Source organism: Mauremys mutica, chromosome 11, assembly GCF_020497125.1.
Source record: "Mauremys mutica isolate MM-2020 ecotype Southern chromosome 11, ASM2049712v1, whole genome shotgun sequence".
Lineage (NCBI taxonomy): Eukaryota > Metazoa > Chordata > Testudines > Geoemydidae > Mauremys > Mauremys mutica.
The window spans coordinates 41319181-41337178 of NC_059082.1; the positions used below are offsets into that span (position 1 = coordinate 41319181).

Genomic DNA, 17998 nt, shown 5'->3' on the forward strand with positions numbered 1-17998 from the left:
GCCAGCCCCCGCCCCGGCTCCGCAGCTTCCCTGCACTGTATGCCTGGGATCAGTGTCAAATTCAGCCTGGCCAGTGGTTAAGAAAGTAATAGGGCAATCACCTTGGAGATGGAGACTGTACCAGTGCTGAGTGGACAGGCTTGGGAGCCATTCCTCTCCCTTGGCAGAGGCCATCTAATTAATGTCACTTGTATTCCAGTAGCACCTAGAAGGCCCAGTCATGCTCAAGGCCCCTTTGTTCTGGGTGCTACACAAACACTTAGTGAGACGTAGTCCCTGCCATACAGAGCTCACAGTCTAAAGCTCTGGTTCTAAACCCATGGCCCAATCAGCACACAGCTGCGGTCCATGTGACTTTCAGGGCCATATAGGTAGTATGTATGGATATGGCCCACATAACACAGAGAGCTGCATATGCAGCCCACAATGATAAAAGGTTGAGAACCACTGGTCTAAAGAGACATGATGACAAAGTTGGGGGGGGGGGCACGCCACGGGAGGGAGGGACCAAGATAATATGACTTACCAAGGTCACCCAGCTGATCAGTGCAGAGGTAGGATTAGAACCAAGGTCTGAGTCTTGATCCAGTGGTCTAGCCCCAGGCTCCAGAATTTCAACTTTAATTAAAAAATTAAGTTCATGGTTGTGAAGGAAACTTTCAATCTGTGACCCAAGTATAACTGATGTAGTGGCGTCTGCCTGAGTCTGCAGACAGCCTGCAACAGTAAGTTTGGGATACATCTGAACTGCTTCTACTCAGCTCTCTGGATAGCTCTCTTTAAATTGCCAGCATCATTAACTAATTCCCAGCTGATCAGAGCAAGCAGGTAGTGAGGTGGGACAATACTGTTAGGAAGACAGGAAACCTGTGAGTGGCAGCTCATTGTTGTGTCCAGAGTAGATGGGCCATGGGAGCATACCACCACTGATTGTTCTCCAGGCTGACCCCAAACAGACCACTCAACGTAAGCTGGTATCCTGTGCGCCTGCCTCGGTGCTGCATATGAGAGGGAGGAGTCAGATCAGTCATTTACAGAGCCTGGAGTTCAGGCAGCAAATCTATCCACATGCCCCACTCCACACCAACACACAAGACTATCGCAGTTCAGCCCAGGAAGGTTCTCTGAGAGGGCTGCACACATCAGAGCTGTGCCCACATAAAGAAGGCATATGACGGAGCAGCTACTGAGGAGCCATGTGCCAGGAGCTTGGTGGGAACATGTGGTCTCTGGGCTGCACTTCCATGCCCTGTTTACAGCACACTGGGGGCTTGCCCAAGCTGGAGACTTCACATACCGAGGCCAAGGGGTCTTGTTAATCGCTTTTATTTTAGCAAGTGCTGTACACAGTCAACCTCAATCGCCTACCACCAGGTGCTCCCCGTGCCCACTGTACACATCTGCTTTGCGCCTGCTGTGCTCCAGTGCTTGCCTCTGTGGGGCGAGGCCCAAATAAGTTACCCGTGTCCCCTGTGCTGTGCCCCCAGGCACCGGCGCTGGAGAGGGCCGTGATCAGCCCTTGAGTCTTGCTCTTCCCGGTGCTAGGGCAAAAAACACAAAGTCCCCTTGTGCCAGGGATAGTGTCTGATTTGAAACAAAGTCACAAGATGATGCCCCCTGCCTGTGCATCTCAGAGAAGATGGGCACCACTGCCCAGGAAGCTGGTCTCATCCACTTTCCCAGGGCTGGGAGGTCTCAGCATGGCATGGCAGCCTCTGAGGGCAGAGGGGAGCACCTGCAGGGCAAGACCAGCATGTTAGGAATGGGCTAATGCAGCAGCTGGGACATGGCCCCCGCAGGCCTCATGCTCTAACGCCCACTGTTCTGGGTTGGCAGCGTTCAGGGGCTGCTCTCGCTTCATCTTCAGCTGATGTTACTGTCAGACCACCTGCCACTGGGGAGTCATTTCTCCCCTCCCCAGCCCAGACCACGTCTGGTACAGGACAGAGCTATGCTGCTACAAGGGCCTCTTGCTTGGTACCGTCAGGATGTGTTACAGCAACGTGCCTGGCCCCGCTGCCTGTGACGACTCCCGCCGCAGGCAGGTGCCAGGCAGCCCCCATCAGGACAGACAGACAAACCAGTCACTTGAAATGACTGCACCAAGGAGCCACCTTGGTATAGGAAGAGCCAGGACGTCCCAGGGCGCCAGGACAGCTGTGTAATGCTGACAGCCTAGCCAAGCCACTCACAGGGCCCCAAAAGGCCACTGGGTTGGGTCAATTCTTGCCCACCCCCCTCATTCCTACTACCACGCTGGGAGGTTTCTGGGCAGCCTGAAGGGCAAAGCTCAGAGAGCCACAAGACCAGACACCTCCCCAAGGATCCCAGCCCAACAGGCCGGAGGGCCCACCTTGCAGCATTACCCTTCGGCTCTTCCCGCTTCGGAAGGACTCTGCCTGGCTTGTGTTTCTGACAGTAGATCTACGCCCCTTCCTGTCTCCTCAACAATCCAGGGGAAGCCAGTGACTGCCCCAGGCAGCAGAGGCAGGCCTGCTGCGGGCAGCCATGGGCACCAGTCAGCATGACGGCTATTACAGCCTGGGCACAGCCAGTGCCCCAAGACCCCCCAGCACAGCCCGGGAGACCAGCACTCACTCCATCTTGGCCTCCAGGCGGTGGATGGTCTGCTTGTCCAGGTAGCGGCAGAACAAAGAGAGGAGGTTGCTGGGGAGGAAGAGAGGCTCCACCAGGGCAGTCTTGGGCACTTGGGACAGCTCCCTGGCAACCAGGAACACTGTGTCAGTCCTGGGGAGACAAACCCACCAGTGAGTGCTTAGCTGCCCTCCCGCACCAGCCAACACAGCGTGCTGTGTGCTACCCAGCCATCCTCCCCCACAGGGCGCCGCCTGGGCCGAACCCCTCCCTGTGGCACCTCACCACTTCTCGAAGTCCCCGCTGTGCGGCTCCAGCGGCATGTCGGAGGAGAGCAGCCTCTCGCCGTGACTCAGCAGGGCGTACAGGAGAGAGATCCCGAACTGCGGGGAAGCACAGGAGCGGCCATGGGTTAGAAACGGCAGCCACAGCCAGGCCAGGCCCAGCCCCAGGAGGGAGGGGGCCCCCCACAGGGCCCAGCACCCACCCCAGAGCGCCCAGAGAGAGGTGCAGAATCTCATCCACCAAGGCAGCTCTGAGCTCACCGGCTTCCCCTCCTGGAGGCCCTTCTGGCCCCAACTTCCTGCCCCGGCCAGCTCCACACACCTGGTTCTTAAAGGTCATGGTGAGCGGCAGCTCGGTGGAGCCCGCCAGCGGCCTGGTCAGCTCCTGCAGGACCTCAATGAGCTCGCTGAAGGTCATCCGGCCCACCATCTCGCTGAGGGGGCCGTACAGGACAGGCAGGGACTAAACACCAGCACAGAGAGAGAGAGGAGACAGCGCAGTTAAAACCAGCCCCCAGACCTGACACCATACAGGTGGGCTCAACCCCTACTCCCTACTCTGGCATGTAATCGCAACAGCATCTGCTCGCAGGGGTGGGGGGAACAAACCCAACCTGCAGGGGGCACTAGGGAGCGCTATCAAGTGCTCACTGGGACCAGGAGACCTGCCCCTCCCAACTGAAACAGGCGAGCTCATGCGGGCGGCTGCAGGTGTAAACAAAGTGCCCCTGCTTCCAGCCCAGAAGCAGGGCCCAGACCAACAGATCCTCCAGCCCATTGGCCTGGGGCCAGGGCAGAATTGCACCCTACAGTCTATCCCCCAAGCAACCAAGCAAGGGACCCTCTGGCACAGCAATCTGCAGACTAGGCCACAGCCTGGCCATGCCCAGCCAGGACTTTCCCTGCAGCCCTGGCTACATCCCCACTTTCCCAGCCTCCTGCCCGCTGCCCTAGTTATAACCCTGTATCACTCACCCCTGCTGGGCCCTGGGATCCCAGCCCTAGACATGCTGCCCAGGTGGACCTTTCTGCCTCACGCCAGCCCTCTCATTCCCCAGTTTCCTACAATGGTCGATGCCTTCTCCTGAGCTCCCTCCAGTTCATCAGTACCTGGTGCCTGCAGAATGGCCCCTCTAGGATCTAGGGCCCAGCTTGGATTGAAGGCGGAGGGCAAATTCCCTGCTCGCTACAGGGGAGTGGTTTGGGGGAGGGGGAAATTGTGCCCCATCCTGGGACCAGCCTCTTCCTACCCCCAGCAAGCCATTACCTCATCCAGCGCATCCTTCCTCATGAGGAAAGGCAGGTGGCGGGTGACGGTGACCAGGATCTCCTCTGCCTGCTCCCGTGCCAGGTGCGGCAGCAGCCGCGCGGTCAGTTTCTTCCCCTTCCGCACACAAAGGACCTGCAGGAACTCGTCTTCCGCCTCCCTGAGGGAGAGCCATGAGCTGCCCAGGCCCTGCAGGACCCAGCACCCTCCCACCTACCCTTGCTCCACTGGTGTCGGAAGTGCCGCCAGGGAAGCAGGGAACTGGGGTGACAGGCAGGGGAGTTTAAGAGGATCCTGCATGGCTTGGGTGTGGGGAGGAAGGAGGAGTCAGGAGAATGCAGCACAGGGCTCCAGTATCCAGCAGGGGAGCTGGCTCCCATCAAGTGGCTTAGCCCCAGAGTATTTGATGTGGCACAGCCGGATGTGGAGTGCTGAGCGAAGACAGGAATGTTTCGGATTCCCAAACCCACTAGTGCCAAGCGACAGGGAACAGGGCGTTGCCATCTGGCCCCGGAGATCTGCTGTTCTAACAGCATCTCCATGGGTGAGGGGCAAACTTCACCATGGGGGTGGTACCTGCACCCTCCCCAGATGGCCCTTGGGCCCCCTTCCCCAGGGGCCAGCCATGCGCAGAGACAGTGCACAAACGTGCACCAGCAAACTCACTCCTCACTGTCGCACGCCCTGATCTTCAGGGCCTGGTAGATGCGCCCCACTTCGTGGCTCTTCTTCTCACGGAAACGGGGGTGCTGCTCTTCAGGCAGCAGGCTCATCTTCCGCTGAGTCTCCTCCACTTCCAGCAGCTGCAGGAACATCTGGGGAAGCAGAAGAGAAGCTAGTAGGTGGGCCCGGAGAGAGGAATAATGAGATCCCATATGAGCCTCTCCAGATAAACAGTAGCCCTATATTCTTCCCCAGCACTCAGCCTGTGAGCGAAATGCCTGGCTGTGAGAGACAAGCAGTTGGGACATCCCAAGAGATCCCAGCCACAGCATCTATGTAAAACAGACACGGCCCATCGGGGTTGGGGAGGGAGCTGGGACCCTCAGGTAAGTCTCACCCCACCCTCACTGAAGGGATCCAGGACCTCCATCACCCAGGGGTGCTCACTCAGCCACTCAGGTCTCCTAGACTAGCTCTAATACACAGTTTCTTATGGACTTGTGAACTCTGCAGGGGACTCGGAGAAGCCAGAGATCCATTGATCCACAGCCTCTACCACACTGACTATCTGACCACCTTCAGAGTAGCCTGTGCCCTAGGCTCAAGGAGGCAGATGAATATGACAGAGGGGAGTGTCTGCACCAAAGCCACATGCAAGCTGGGATCTTCCGCAGAACATCCCCTGGCTTTGCATGGAGACGCTGTCGGACTTGTCTCTCAAACCCTCGCTGCCCACTTGACACTAACCCTCCCCCCAAGCATCTCTGCCCCAAGAGGCCGGACATGCCAAGATCCAGGCCACACAGGGTTTGCAGAAGTTGGAGAGCGCCGATATCCAGCTTCTAATGAACTCTTCTTCAACCGCTGTTCCCCTGCCCTTGCTTCCCCCTAGCACGTCAGCTGGAGGGGAAACGTCTTGCCCGGAAGCCATGGCTGTGCCCGAGGCACCCTCTCACCTTCTCAATTCTGTGCAGTGCCCGAAGTCGCTGGTTCCCTGCAGCCTTTGGATCCAGAGGGGAGAAGGGGAAACAACCAGTTACAACCACCGCAAAACACAGCGGCCTCCAGGCCACAGTGCTGTCTCCAAGCTACTACCAGGATTGATCAGATGTGATGGCAGCAGGACACTGAGCAACCCACATGGGGAGCACTTCAAAGGGCTCCTGTCAGACTGCATGAAGCCCAGGAGCTGACCCCACCTGACCTGGCTACTTGACCCATCCCCAGTGCTGGGCTGATCTCACCAGTGACAGAGCCAGAGCCACAGGTGCTGGAGCCTCACTAGCCAGAGTAGCTACAGAAGAGGGCAGGGGTCCCAATGTCCCCTGGGAAGCTTTAAGGCAGCTGAGAAAGCTCCCACCTACTGGCTGCACAGAGGGCCGGGGCAGGCTCAAGGGAGCACGGCCACCTCGTACGTACCTCCTCCTGCAGGGCGTGGTGCACGGCATCAATGGCCCTACGGGGGCTGTAACACGTGGACACGGCAACCTGGCCCAGCGAGCCTGCAATCCGTACCACTGAAAGAGAGGCAGACATGCTGAGAACCCACCCAGGCCCCTCCTGCCTGCCTCAGGCAGTGCCCCTCCCCTCATCCTTACCAGAGTCATAGATCTCCATCTTCTGGATGTATGGCGTCACCAGCTTGGGGGGCTCCTGCTTGTTGCGCCCCCCAAGCAGCTCTTCCTCTGCCTGCTTCCGCTCCAGCCTGTGGTAATAGGCCTGTGAAGGACGGGACAGCAAAGCAGCTGTGAGAGGAGGCAGCAGGCTGGGCACAGGCCTTCTATGGGGTTGAGCTCGCTGCAGTAGCCGTGGCCCACTGGCACCAGGGGACATGGGGTCCTTGGCCCCCCCACCCCCACTTTTTAACAAAAGAAACGTAAGAGCTAGATTCATGTCCGCTGCCGATTTTTCTTCCCTGCAGAATACTAGATTCTTCCAGGGAAGTGCCGCAATTACAAATTTCACCCACCAGGGGCTGCTGTGGCACCAGAAGAGGGCAGCTGGCACACCCCTGGAGCAGCAAGCCCTGAAGAGGGAGGGGGCACTTCGGTTTTGCCCCTGCATCCCCCCCTTCTACAAAGGTTATGATCCCCTTGCAGTGGGCCAAAGAGGGGGAAGGGCTCCACCCAGTCCAACATCAGCCCCAGGGCTCCTGCTGGGGGGAGGAGCAGTTTAATTGGTCTGTCTGCCCCAAGTGGGTTTCTGCACCAGGATGGGCCAGTCTGGCCAGTCTAATTCTCCTGCCTCTGCTTTCAGTCCAGGGCTCCTGGCTGCCCCCTGCATCCTCCTCACCAGGCTCCATGCTCCGGGGATGGCCAGTGTCAGGACAGGGCACAAGCACCCTCCTCCACCCCAACAGCTGGGGCAGAGCTGGGCAGTGATGGATCCTGCGGGGCAGAACCGACCTAGCTGGGGAGCAGCCTGGGGATAGTGGGGTCTGCCCAGCTGGGGCTGTGAGGGAAACCCAAGCCCCACCCAGCGAGGGAGGTCTCTGCCCACTCTAGGGAGAGGAGGCATCGGATTCCCCCCGCACCCCAGCCCCCCGCTCACCTGGTAATAGTAGTCCTCCAGGTGAGGATTCTCACTCTGCAGCTGCATCATCTGCACCTTGATCACCCAATCCTTCTCCTTGCGTGTCATGAGCCCAGAATAGGGATCCGCCTTCGGGGACCATGCCTTCTTGGGAGAGATGCTGCAGGGCAGGAATCACCCCCCCACCAGCGTTACTCCCTGGAGACTCTGCCAGGGGCAACATCTGCAGCAACCAGCTGCGCCCATTGGGCCAACCCCCCATCCATTAATGGGTTCACATCAGGCTTCTGCCTGGAGACGTGGGTGGTGGCAGGGGGACTACGCAGGCCCTGGGAAGGCCTAGCAAGAGAGGAACCAATATGTGGGGAGCACAAGGGCCCCCGGGATTGGAGGGCGAGCACTGAGCACAAGGAGGTGAAAGATCCTCTGGTTGAGATGATTCTGCTGGCTGCTCCCCTCCAGCCCCTGTGCTGTACACCTGTCATAGACCAGCCCCCAGTCCCCTCCTGACCTCTCGCCAGGTGGGTCAGCTCCTTCACCCTGGAGCTGAGCTGGTGGTGGCAGTGCCAGTGGGGCAGGGAGGAGGAATCATGGGCAGAGCCCCCCTCACATAGAGCTGGCCCTCTCTCCAGCCGCTTTTCATACCCGAGTCCCCCTGCCCACCCAGCACCCTCGGCAGATCTGCCTGGGTCTCAGCCCAACCTGGGGAAGGCCAGGCTGCACACCGCCAGTGGGAGTACCGGTATTTCCAGCCACGTACAAGGGAGGAGCATGGGGAGACTGGGGCTGAGGAACCGATATGTGGGGAGTGCCAGGGCCCCAGGGAGTGAGAGCTACCCCAGCACCAGGGCAGGTCCCCAGCTGGGTGGAGGCCTGGAAAGCAGGGGGAATCCAGAGCAGGCACTGCCAGATACCCCCTGACTGGTGCCACATTAGTGGCAAGGTGCCCCTTTACAGGCAGCAGGTGCACAGAGCCTGGGACAAAACACAGGGCCACAGCTGCGCTCTGTGCCGGCCACAGACCACAGTGAATCAGCCTCGGGCTCCATAACCCCCTATACACAACCCCCGGCTGGGATCACAGTGAGCCAGCCTGGGGCTCCGTGATGTTATGCTTAAACGAAGCACACGAGATTTTTTTATAGGGGAGAAGGCAACACGCCGCATTTATTGAGAATACAGCAGTTAGCATATATCACACACACACACACACACACACACACACACACACACACACACACACACACAGAGCGAGCCAGCCTGGGGCTCTGTGACCTCCTGTACACAACCAAGGATCACAGCAGGACACAGGAACAAACATCTAGGGGGAGACATCTCAAGCTTCCTTGCCCTGGGCATGGCACCCACAGCCGAGTCCATCTCCTGGGGGCTCAGCTGCCCTCCAGGTCCCTAGCTGAGAAAGCTCCAGAGGAAGCCCTGGAAAGGCACCACAGCCTAGAGAGAGCAGGGAGTAGCCTGGAGTGAAATGTCTGGACCCGGTCAGCAAGCTGTACCTACACAGCTAGGAGCACCAGGGCGCCAGGCTTAGGTTTGTGCCAATCTCACCATGTGCCAGCTGTGCCCCTCAAACTCCTTACAGGAGCCCCCAGTCTCTCTCCTCCCTGCCCCTTAGCTCACCTCTGCACCTGCCCTCGCTGCTGCCGCTGATTCAGAATCCGCTGATGCTGAGGGTGCAGCTGGGTCATGTGGCTGGGCACACTGCAATGAAAGACAGGTGGCGGAGATGAGGCCAGCAGCAGGAAGGGCTGATGGAGGATATGGTAATGAAGATGGCTGGGGGCAAAGCTGGGGGGGAGGAGGGGGCCTCTGACACCAGGCCAGACTCAGGCCACTGCCTTCCAGAGCAGGGGCCCTGCAGGGGGGGTGCCCTGTCTCTTCCCTCCACTGCTCTGGGGGTGACCTGGGCCCATTCCTGGAGGATCCATGGGAATGTCCCAGCCAGCCTGCTGGCTAATTAAGGAGCAGCAGCACCAGTTCTAGTCCCAACCCCATGATCCTTAGCCATAAGGTGGGAGGGCTGCAACATTGAACCTCAAATCTCATTGGGGTTCACAGACCACAATGCCGCCTTAGCCCCAGCTCTGGTAGGAGCCCTGGTGCCCAGCTCCCATTTCAGAGCATGCACCATCTATATAATCCAACCTCAATCACCAGACTTGGGCTCAAGTCCGGTTTGTGGGATTAGCCGCTCTCCCTGCCCCCACAATCAAACAGGCTGGAGCCCTGGATGCTTTGGTCACAGAGATCCTGCCCCCTTCCATGGTACCTGAACTTCAGCTGGCAGCCGGCTGGAGGACTGAAGAAGAGAGGGGGCTCCAGAGAGGGAGACATGGGGCCAAAGTGCATGGCCAGGGGCTGCGTTGGGGTGCTGATGTTGCGTGACATGGGCCTAAAGGGGGTTGGAGACACATACCCCGAGCTCTGAAAGAGGAGAGAAGGGTTAGGTTTCCAGAGCCAGAGCACCTTCTTCCCCTAACCAAGAAACCCAGGAGCCCTTGAAGGTCCAGGATGGATGTGGGACACTTTTGTTCACCTGGCATTAGGGAGAAGGAGTGGAATGCCCCATGGCCAGAGGTGCTGGCTCCTCCCTGCCCCCCTGCATGCTGCAGTGGAGCTGCCTCCTCCTCTGCACCCTGCTGCATGCTGACGAGAGCAGCACGGGCTACATGGCAGGATGGAGCTCCTTCACCCCTCCCCCACGCAACTGCCAGGCATAGCCAGGAAGCGCCCAGTGCTGGAGGAGTTTTGTTGTGGGTCCATTTCCAGTCAGTCATGTGGCAGCACCCCCTAGTGACTGACAGACACTGCCCTAGTTGCCCATCGGGTCTGAAAATTCCTGCTCCCAGCTGTTCCTCGAGGCCCTGTCGGGATCCTGTCCTCAGCCCCAATACCCAGACTACAGCTGGGACTTCAGCATCATGCTGCCAACCAGCAAAGACAGGCTCTGCTGCCCCAGCACCAGGGGAGGAGTCGGGTGATCTATTAGTGGGCTCCAGTCCAATCCCCTTCCACCTGTACTCCAGGGATAACTGTGCCCAGCGTGGGGCCCAGCTCCAGGCCCTGAATGGCTCCTAAAGACATACTCTTCCCTGCCCTGTGTCCTGCTGCTGGTTCAGCCTGCCCCTGCTTGCCCTGTCCATGCTGTTCTCTAACCTCCCTGTTGGTCTCTTCCGAAGCATGATGCCTGGAACTGAAGATGTGTGGAGAGGTCACTCTAAAGCCCCAATACGCCCCAGGCCACCCTCTAGCTCCTCCCCTATGTACTGTACTTGGTGCTGCCCACCTCATCCAATGGGGGGCAGCAGGACTGAGTGAGGCACAGGGGACAAGGGGTATGGCTCCAGGAGAACATCTTCAAGAGCGGTAACGTGTCAGGGGCGGGGGCAGGATCCCAGAGGAGGAGACATTGGGGGATGCCTACGGCATTTGGAAAGAAGAGAAGAGAGGTCTGTAAGAGAACGGCTCTGCAGGGGACTATTTCCTTTCCCCATGAGACAACAGAAAAGGGCACTTGGGATTAAAAGGCAAAGTGTTTGAGATGGATAAAGGAAGTGATTCTTTATGTAACCACCTATGGAACTGCCTGCTGGAGGAGAACAGCTTAGTAAGTTACTAAGAAGGACCAGACAGCAGCACCTGCAGTGACATGGACCAGGATGAAGTTACAAGGGCTGATCCTGCCATTTCAGGGCAGAAAGATTCCTCAGGCTAGGGCTTGATCAGAAGAAATGCCCTCCCTCCCCCCAGCATAGAGCTGGGCTAGCAGCCAGGTCAATAAGCCTTGACACCTTCCCCAAACTCTCCAGCGCTGCCGCAGTGGGAGATAGGCTGATCAGCTCCAGTGACACGTGTACAGGTGCAGATTGGAATGGCCAAAGCTTCCTGAGAGGCCCTGGGCTGGGAGGGAAGAAGCAGATTGGGGTGTTACCTGATTGGGGGTGAAGAGAGGCGAGGCTCTGCGGGGCGGTGTGTATGGTCGAGGGGAGCCCATGGAGCGAGGCATCATGGGAGACTGCTGCAGGACAGGACACAGGGATGTTACTGGAAGCAGGAGTCCAGTGGCACCTTAAAGATGCATCTGAAGAAGTGGGTTTTTTACCCATGAAAGCTTATACCCAAATAAATCTGTTAGTCTTTAAGGTGCCACAGGACTCCTCGTTGTTTTTGCGGATACAGACTAACACAGCTACCCCTCTGGAAGCAGGGCTGCAGCAGGCTAACTGACTGGGCCAGTGTCAGGTCCTGCCCTGCAGGTTGCCTGGCAGCATTCAGCATCAATGCTGTAAATAGCACATGCAAGACAGACACTGTTGGAGCAGCACTGCTGCGAGGGATGGCCCAGAGCATGAGGCAGAGTGACCCCAAAGTGACACAGGGCAGAGGGGATCAACAGAGGCGGAGCAGGGACACAGGAGCAGGGGAATGAAGGGCAGAAGGTAGGAAGTCACTTTACCTGCCGCATAAAGCGCTGAGGGAAGGATTTCGGGGACATCATTCTGAAGTCTGGGCGCTTGAGTCCAGGGGAGCCCAGGTACCCCCTCTGCGCTGGGGAGACAAGGAAGTCCAGGTTCATATGCGACATGGGGGGGCCCCTGTCCAATGCCTGGAGAATGGCTTTGTCCTACAGGGGAGACAAAGATAGAGCCTTTCTGCTGTACCCCAGGGTATAGCGGGCCACTGCTGGAGGGAGAGTGACAACCCTGGCAGCCCCAAGGACTGGTTTCAGCCAGCACCGCCTGCACCCAAACCAGGTGAGATGGGCCCTTGAGTCCCACACAATCCCAGGGAGTTGGGAGCACTGACTGAAGGGATCAGCAGTGAGACAGGGCCGACATTCCCAGGGTCACCCCTAGGCCAGGCTCATGTGAGCCTGGGTGGGCGGATGGCTGGACAATCCCTGCTTTGGAAAGCAGCTATATATACCTGCCTGTAGGCCACAAAGCCGGCCAGCCCCGGGGTTTGGAGTCACAATGGAGTGGAGTAGGGGCAAGCTCTGCACACAGGCACCTCCAGCTGTGGAGCTGCTAGAGGGATTGTGGAGCTGATGCACTCCCCAGAGCATAGCAAGGGCTGGCTGCTTTCCCGAGCCCACGAGGAGCTCTGCAGCTGGGGATATGACCTCCCCACAGAGCTCCCAAATTCCATCACAGAATCGGCTCGGCTCCAGCAGAGCACAGGAGCTCTGCAGAGCAGGTCCCTTCTCCCACAAGTCTTTGCACCAACCCCGCCTCAGGGGGATGGGACAGAGGAGTCTCTTCCATGCCTCCAAACTCCTTCGGGGCCACCAAAGTCCATTCTCCATCGATCACCAGGCCTGGAACCCTTCCACGTTCCTACAGCACCTTCAGCCTGAAAGAGCCCTCTGCCCACAGGCCATGCCAACTCCCGCCCACCCTTGGGACACTCCCCCACCATATCCATCAGTCCCATGTACCAGCCCCTGCCTGAAACTCAGCAAGCCCTTTGGTTTGGGTTCTGGACCCCTGGATGTTCGGGGGGGGTGAGGGGGAGTGGCCCTCCAGCCTAGGCAGTTTGATGGCTCCAGAGCATTGGATGGTTCCAAGCTCACAGTGCCCAGTGATGCCCTCTTCTGGATACAGGGAGAAGGCAAAGGGTGGTGCTCACCTCCAACATGTGGTGTGACAGGATGCTGCTTGGGGATGAGGTCCACGCCCCTGAATCTGCAGCCATCTGAAAGGCACTGGGAGTTAGGCTCGAGGGAAAGACTCACCGAGCAAAGGTGGAGGGAGCAGGAAGGAAAGAACAGCTGTAGTCCCAGCATCTGCCAGCGGGAGGCACTGCAGAGGACAGCTTAGAAGCACTGTGGGTGAACCTACAGCTACTCCAGGCCTGGCCTCTTCCAGCAGGAGGCACTGTAGGAACTACAACTATCAGGAGAGCTCCCAGCCACTCACCCTAGTCTCTTCCAGCTGTGGGTGCTGCAGGTACAGGGCCAGTGACTGAAGCTCCCCATTGCTCCAGTCCTAGGCCCCTCCCTAGAGGAGATGCTGTGAGGTGCAGGAGCACTGGTTGTGGGGGAGCCCCAGCTCCTCCCATCCCCCCTCCCCCAGCCAGCAGCACTCCAGAGAAGGGGACAGGCATGGACCGGGCCAGGCAGGGGGAAGGTGACCTCGCTCTTACCAAGTCATTGCCCTCAAACTCTCCCCAGGTGGAGCCGATCCTGCTGTCAAGAACTGCTGAGTCCAGGCTCTGCAGGGCACAGAAGAATTGCACTCAGTCCCTGAGGTCTGGGGAATTCAGCTTCCCTGCCTCCCTCTGGACCTGCAGGAGAGGGAAGGGGACTTGCCCCAGGGAGAGTGCGGGGGAGTCACTTGCTGCCAGCATGGGCAGGGAACTGTCCTCAATCCCAGAATGGCTGACCCTGGGGTCAGAGAGAGGAAGGGAAAATGCACATGGCCATCTCCCAGCAGACCCCCTCCCCGCCTCAGTTGATATCTTCCCAGTTCCTAGGGGCTGCTGAAGTTAATGGGGAGAATCCTGCTGGGTGTGGGAGGGCGGGACCCCCTGCCCAGAAAGCTAGGAGGAGACAGCACCACTCCCCAAACACTCATGGAGAAAGGACTAAATCCACACACCCTTCTGGAGCCCCCACCCGCTTTTCTCACCTCCAGCGTGGGCTTGCTGTGCACAGCTCTCATCACTGCTGGGTCTCCCAAATCATTCTGCTCCTCGTTGTCCTCCTCATGCTGCTCCTCCTCTTCCCCTTCCTCCTCCTCCTCCTCTTCCTCCTCCTCTTCTTCCTCCTCCTCACGTTCATCGACCCCTATCTCCTCCTCCATGTCAGCAAAGTCGTCATGCCGAGCTCCAGGCTCTGCCTCACCTTCTTCCCCTGCCTCTTCCATCTCCTCCAGCATGGGCTGCTCCTCTTCTGCCCCCAGGCCAGGCTGCTCAGTGGCCTTGTACTCCTCCTCCTCCACTGCTACCTCTGCTACCACTGCTGCCTCATTTTCACCCACAAGACTCAGCTCGGGGCCTTTATCTGGAGGAGCTGGGGCTTTTGCCACTTCCTCTTCCATGGAGTCTCGATCTTTGGAGGAAAGAAAGGAGGGTTCCAGTCAGGGGCAGGGAGCTGGGGGATTCCACAGCAGCTCCACTGCCTGTGGTGCACCCAGTGTGAACTGGGGGAGATGCTGCCCTGACCAACAGGGGGAGCTAGATGCTGGGAAACTGACCTTTGAGCTTCCTGCTCCAGAGAGCAACTCCCCAGGTGTGGGATCTCTCCCGCAAGTGACACCCCCAAGCCCCAGCCATCAACACCTCCCAACAAGCCCAAGTCACACCCCAGCTGCCCAACCTTTGTATTCCCCACTGCCCTCTCTTTCCAAAGTCTGCTCACCCCCCATGCCCTGATGTTCCTCCTCTCCTGCTGCCTCCAAGCCCTACCTAACCCAAAGGTCATTTCATTGTACAGGTCAATCTCCTCATCTTCCTCCGCCATTTCTTCCAGCAAAGGAGCATCTTCTGCCAGAAGGTAGTCTTCTAGGATCTAGGAGACAGAACGAGATGGGGAGTAGGGCATCCCTGCTCCTTCTAGGAGCCAGCTAGTAAGTAAAGACAGGCATCCTGACCTGCCCCAAGCCAGAGAGGGGGGTGAGCACCCATCTACTCCCCCAACCAAAGAAGGGGTGCTGAACTAATGCCATAGTATTGACAAAGATCTCCCTCTTGCCAAGCCCCAGATGGGGCATGTCCTGCTAGCTAACAACAGGTATTTAGAGATCCCTGACAGCCTCTACTGCCAGGGCCAGCTCCAGCTTTTTTGCCGCCCCAAGTGGCAAAGAAAAAAAAAAGAAAAAGAAAAACCCAATTGAGCTGCAGCTGAAGTGCCGCCGAAGAGGAAGAGAGGGAGTGAAGGACCTGCTGCTGAATTGCCACCGAAGACCCGGACATGCCGCCCTAATAACGGATGGAGTACCGCCCTTTCTATTGGCTGCCCCAGGCACCTGCTTCCTTCGCTAGTGTCTGGAGACAGTCCTGCCTATTGCTAACCCCAGACTCCTGGCACCTCCAAGGCACTAGCTGGAAGGGTGACGGCAACTTAGTCTACTGGTTTTTAATCTCTCAGCTGCTCCACTGAAATCAATGGGAAGGTTATCCTGCTTCAGTAGAAATTAACTGTGGGGCCCAGAGCCTACAACTTGTTTCACAGACTCAGAGAATCCATGTGGACTTTAAGAGAGTTCTGTATGGGCACAGGATCCACCCACATGGTACAAGTTGGAGGACTGGGGTCTCAGACAGTAAAGCTCCTGTTGCACGCAGCATGTCATTGAGTGGGAAAAGCAATGCCAGACTTGTTAGAAACAAAGTTATGTCTGTCCTTTTGTTGAACTAGTCATTGGCATGTGCAGTTCCTCAGTTTGTACACAACTGCTGTACTTGCACAAGTTAGAAGCCCAGTTCTACACCTGCACTATGTGAAAATGTAGCTCTCAAAGTATCACTGGTAGGTTTAAGAGTTATTGCCCAGCTGATATTAATGAGGGAAGTTCATGCTCCTCAAAGCTAACACTGTCTTCTACAGACTCAGAGGGACAATTGTGCATTGGTTTCACTCAAGTCCCCTTTAGAAGGTTTGCTTGGCAACCATGAGGATTCTGCAGAACCTACATTGGTCAAGGGGCTGAGATTAATCCACCAAGGGGGTCAGAGACAGCCGCACTGATATTGGACCCAGCAGAGGAGGTGTGCAAATCTGATGCAGTGAACCAGGGAGCCAATGGAAGGAGTGATGTAGTTTGAACAACAGCAGAACAAAGGATCTTCAGTAGCAGCATTTTCAACAGACCCCAGGGAGCAGAAGAGGGAAGGCCAGAGAGGATGTTACTGTGATAAAGGCAAGAAGTGACCACTACATGGAGAAGGGGCTTAGCTATGAGGACAGCAGGGAAAGGGGGACATTAGACAGGAGACAGGCTCTATCAAGAGGCTGGATATGGGGAGAAGAGCCAAGAGGCTGCCCAGATCATAGGCCTGGGGGATGGGGAGAGGTGTGAAGCTGCCTGATGGGGAAACAGTAAGAAGCTCTGTCCTGATGAGGGGGAGGTAGTGGTGGGACATCCAGGGGAGTGCCCAAGAGGCAGCTGGAAAGAGGAGTTTGGATGAAGGAGGAGAGGTGGATTTGAGAACCAGCCTCACGAAGCAGTAGCTGAATCTATACGACATGAAAAGGAGCTGAGATGACCCTGGCTCAGTGCTGAGAGGCCCTTTAGCTTCATACCATTAGACTCTAAACTGGGACAAGCAGCCTTAGTCTGGGAAAGGCTGAGAGGCAAAACCAAGGACCAGGTTGTGAGCTAGGGAAAGCAAACTCCAGACTAAACAGCAGGACCGACATCCCATGAGGGGACCAAGATACTGGCCTAACCAGTCAGAGCAGGGCTGGAGCCACTGAGTGATCAAGTCAGTCACACCGGTCATCTGGGGCTACACAGTCATAGCCCAAGAAGCCCCATCCAGTGCCTGGGCATGCATGGGCACTTGACTCAGCACCGCACCAGGGGACTCACCTGGGGCCAAGGGGAGTAGCTCTGCCCTTGCTGGGAGTTCCCCACCCACGAGCCTCACTGCTCTCCTGCCTGGGGCACTTGCCAGGGCCAGTGGCTGCCTGGGAGCTGGTAACTGCCCCCTTCCCTGCACAGCCAGGCGCCTGGGGGCTGGTAACTGCCCCCTTCCCTGCACAGCCAGGCGCCTGGGGGCTGGTAACTGCCCCCTTCCCTGCACAGCCAGGCGCCTGGGGGCTGAGAGGCAGAGCAGCTGGAGCAGGCCAAGGGGTGACTGCCAGGCAGGCCAGGGGGCTCCAGGTGGGGCAAGGCAGCTGTCCAGGAGGTGATGTCCTGGCACTACACAGAGGGAGCTCTCTCCTGCCCCAGACGCCCTCAAAGCGGGAGATTATGGGCTCCCGGTATGGGGGAAGAAGCGGGGCGGCAGTGGAGAACACTTACAGCCGGCTCACTGCTCTCCGCCATCGCGCCGTCCCCACCCACCGCGATTTCCCTCTATGGGGCCGGGCTCCGGCCGCCTGGCAGCTTTTAAAGAGCAGAGGCAAGAGGAGCGAGACTGCGCATGCGCTGAGCGCACTCGGCCGTACAACATGGCGGCGTGCAGTCACGTAAGCAGGAGAATACACCTGCGCAAGTGTGAGGCTGCGCTGCCTCACCTGTAGCCCCTCTCGGCAGTGACACCGTCCAGGAGCTCCCATTCCTCCCCCCACCCCGTTTCTGTGTAGTGGTGCAGTCCGGGTTCCCCTGAGGGCGGCGGGCACTCCAGCCTGTGCATTAGGCGCGGGGCCAGGCTCTGCCCTGGTAGGAGATGCACATGCAGCCCCAGGGCTCCCTAGGACCCCACCCCCAGCTTGGCTGCCTGTTGGGCCACGGTGGGTTCTGATGCCGTATTGGGCCCAGCGGTACCTATTCTGGGGGCTCCAGGGTTGCACTGGCCACAGTGCATGGCTGGGCCCCGGGCCCCTGCAGTGGGGGACTTTGTTGACCCCAGGGTTTGGAAACACCAGGCTCTAAGGGGTTCCTATCAGTGGAGCTCTGGGTACCCGCAGCACTGGGGTATGAGCAGCAGTCAGGGTTGGAGCAGTGCTTAATTTGTGCTAGGGCTGAGCCCC

The 17998-nt window shown here is 58.2% G+C and overlaps 1 protein-coding gene across 5 annotated transcripts; it reads right to left on the reverse strand.

The window, feature by feature from the left end:
• Window positions 1-1302: 1302 nt before the first annotated feature.
• Window positions 1303-17456, reverse strand: PATL2 (PAT1 homolog 2). Of its 5 annotated transcripts, none has more exons than XM_044978634.1 (19): window positions 17328-17456; window positions 14767-14869; window positions 13989-14410; window positions 13504-13572; window positions 12988-13053; window positions 11816-11902; window positions 11291-11377; window positions 9629-9783; window positions 8980-9060; window positions 7360-7501; window positions 6408-6528; window positions 6229-6326; window positions 5766-5810; window positions 4813-4961; window positions 4147-4306; window positions 3202-3342; window positions 2881-2978; window positions 2599-2748; window positions 1303-1735 (listed from the first exon to the last, which is right to left on the reverse strand). In XM_044978634.1, exons 1-19 carry the CDS (start codon window positions 17349-17351, stop codon window positions 1696-1698), a joined length of 2238 nt encoding a protein of 745 aa, XP_044834569.1. In that variant the 5' UTR covers window positions 17352-17456; the 3' UTR covers window positions 1303-1695. The 5 variants fall into 5 exon arrangements, with proteins under 5 accessions (XP_044834569.1, XP_044834567.1, XP_044834570.1 ...); XM_044978632.1 differs by having other exon boundaries at window positions 11291-11374; window positions 11816-11983; XM_044978631.1 differs by having other exon boundaries at window positions 1305-1735; window positions 11816-11983.
• Between the last annotated feature and the right edge of the window lie 542 nt (window positions 17457-17998).

Bases quoted from the DNA above. Each gene is read 5' to 3' on its own strand.
- PATL2 (XM_044978631.1), bottom strand. From the start codon at position 17,351: ATGGCGGAGAGCAGTGAGCCGGCT. The intron at 14,411-14,766 runs GTAGGGCTTGGA...TTTCCTCCAAAG, and splicing joins TGAAATGACCTTTGGGTTAG to ATCGAGACTCCATGGAAGAG. The intron at 9,784-11,290 runs GTAACACCCCAA...CTCCTCTTTCAG, and splicing joins CTCTCTTCACCCCCAATCAG to AGCTCGGGGTATGTGTCTCC.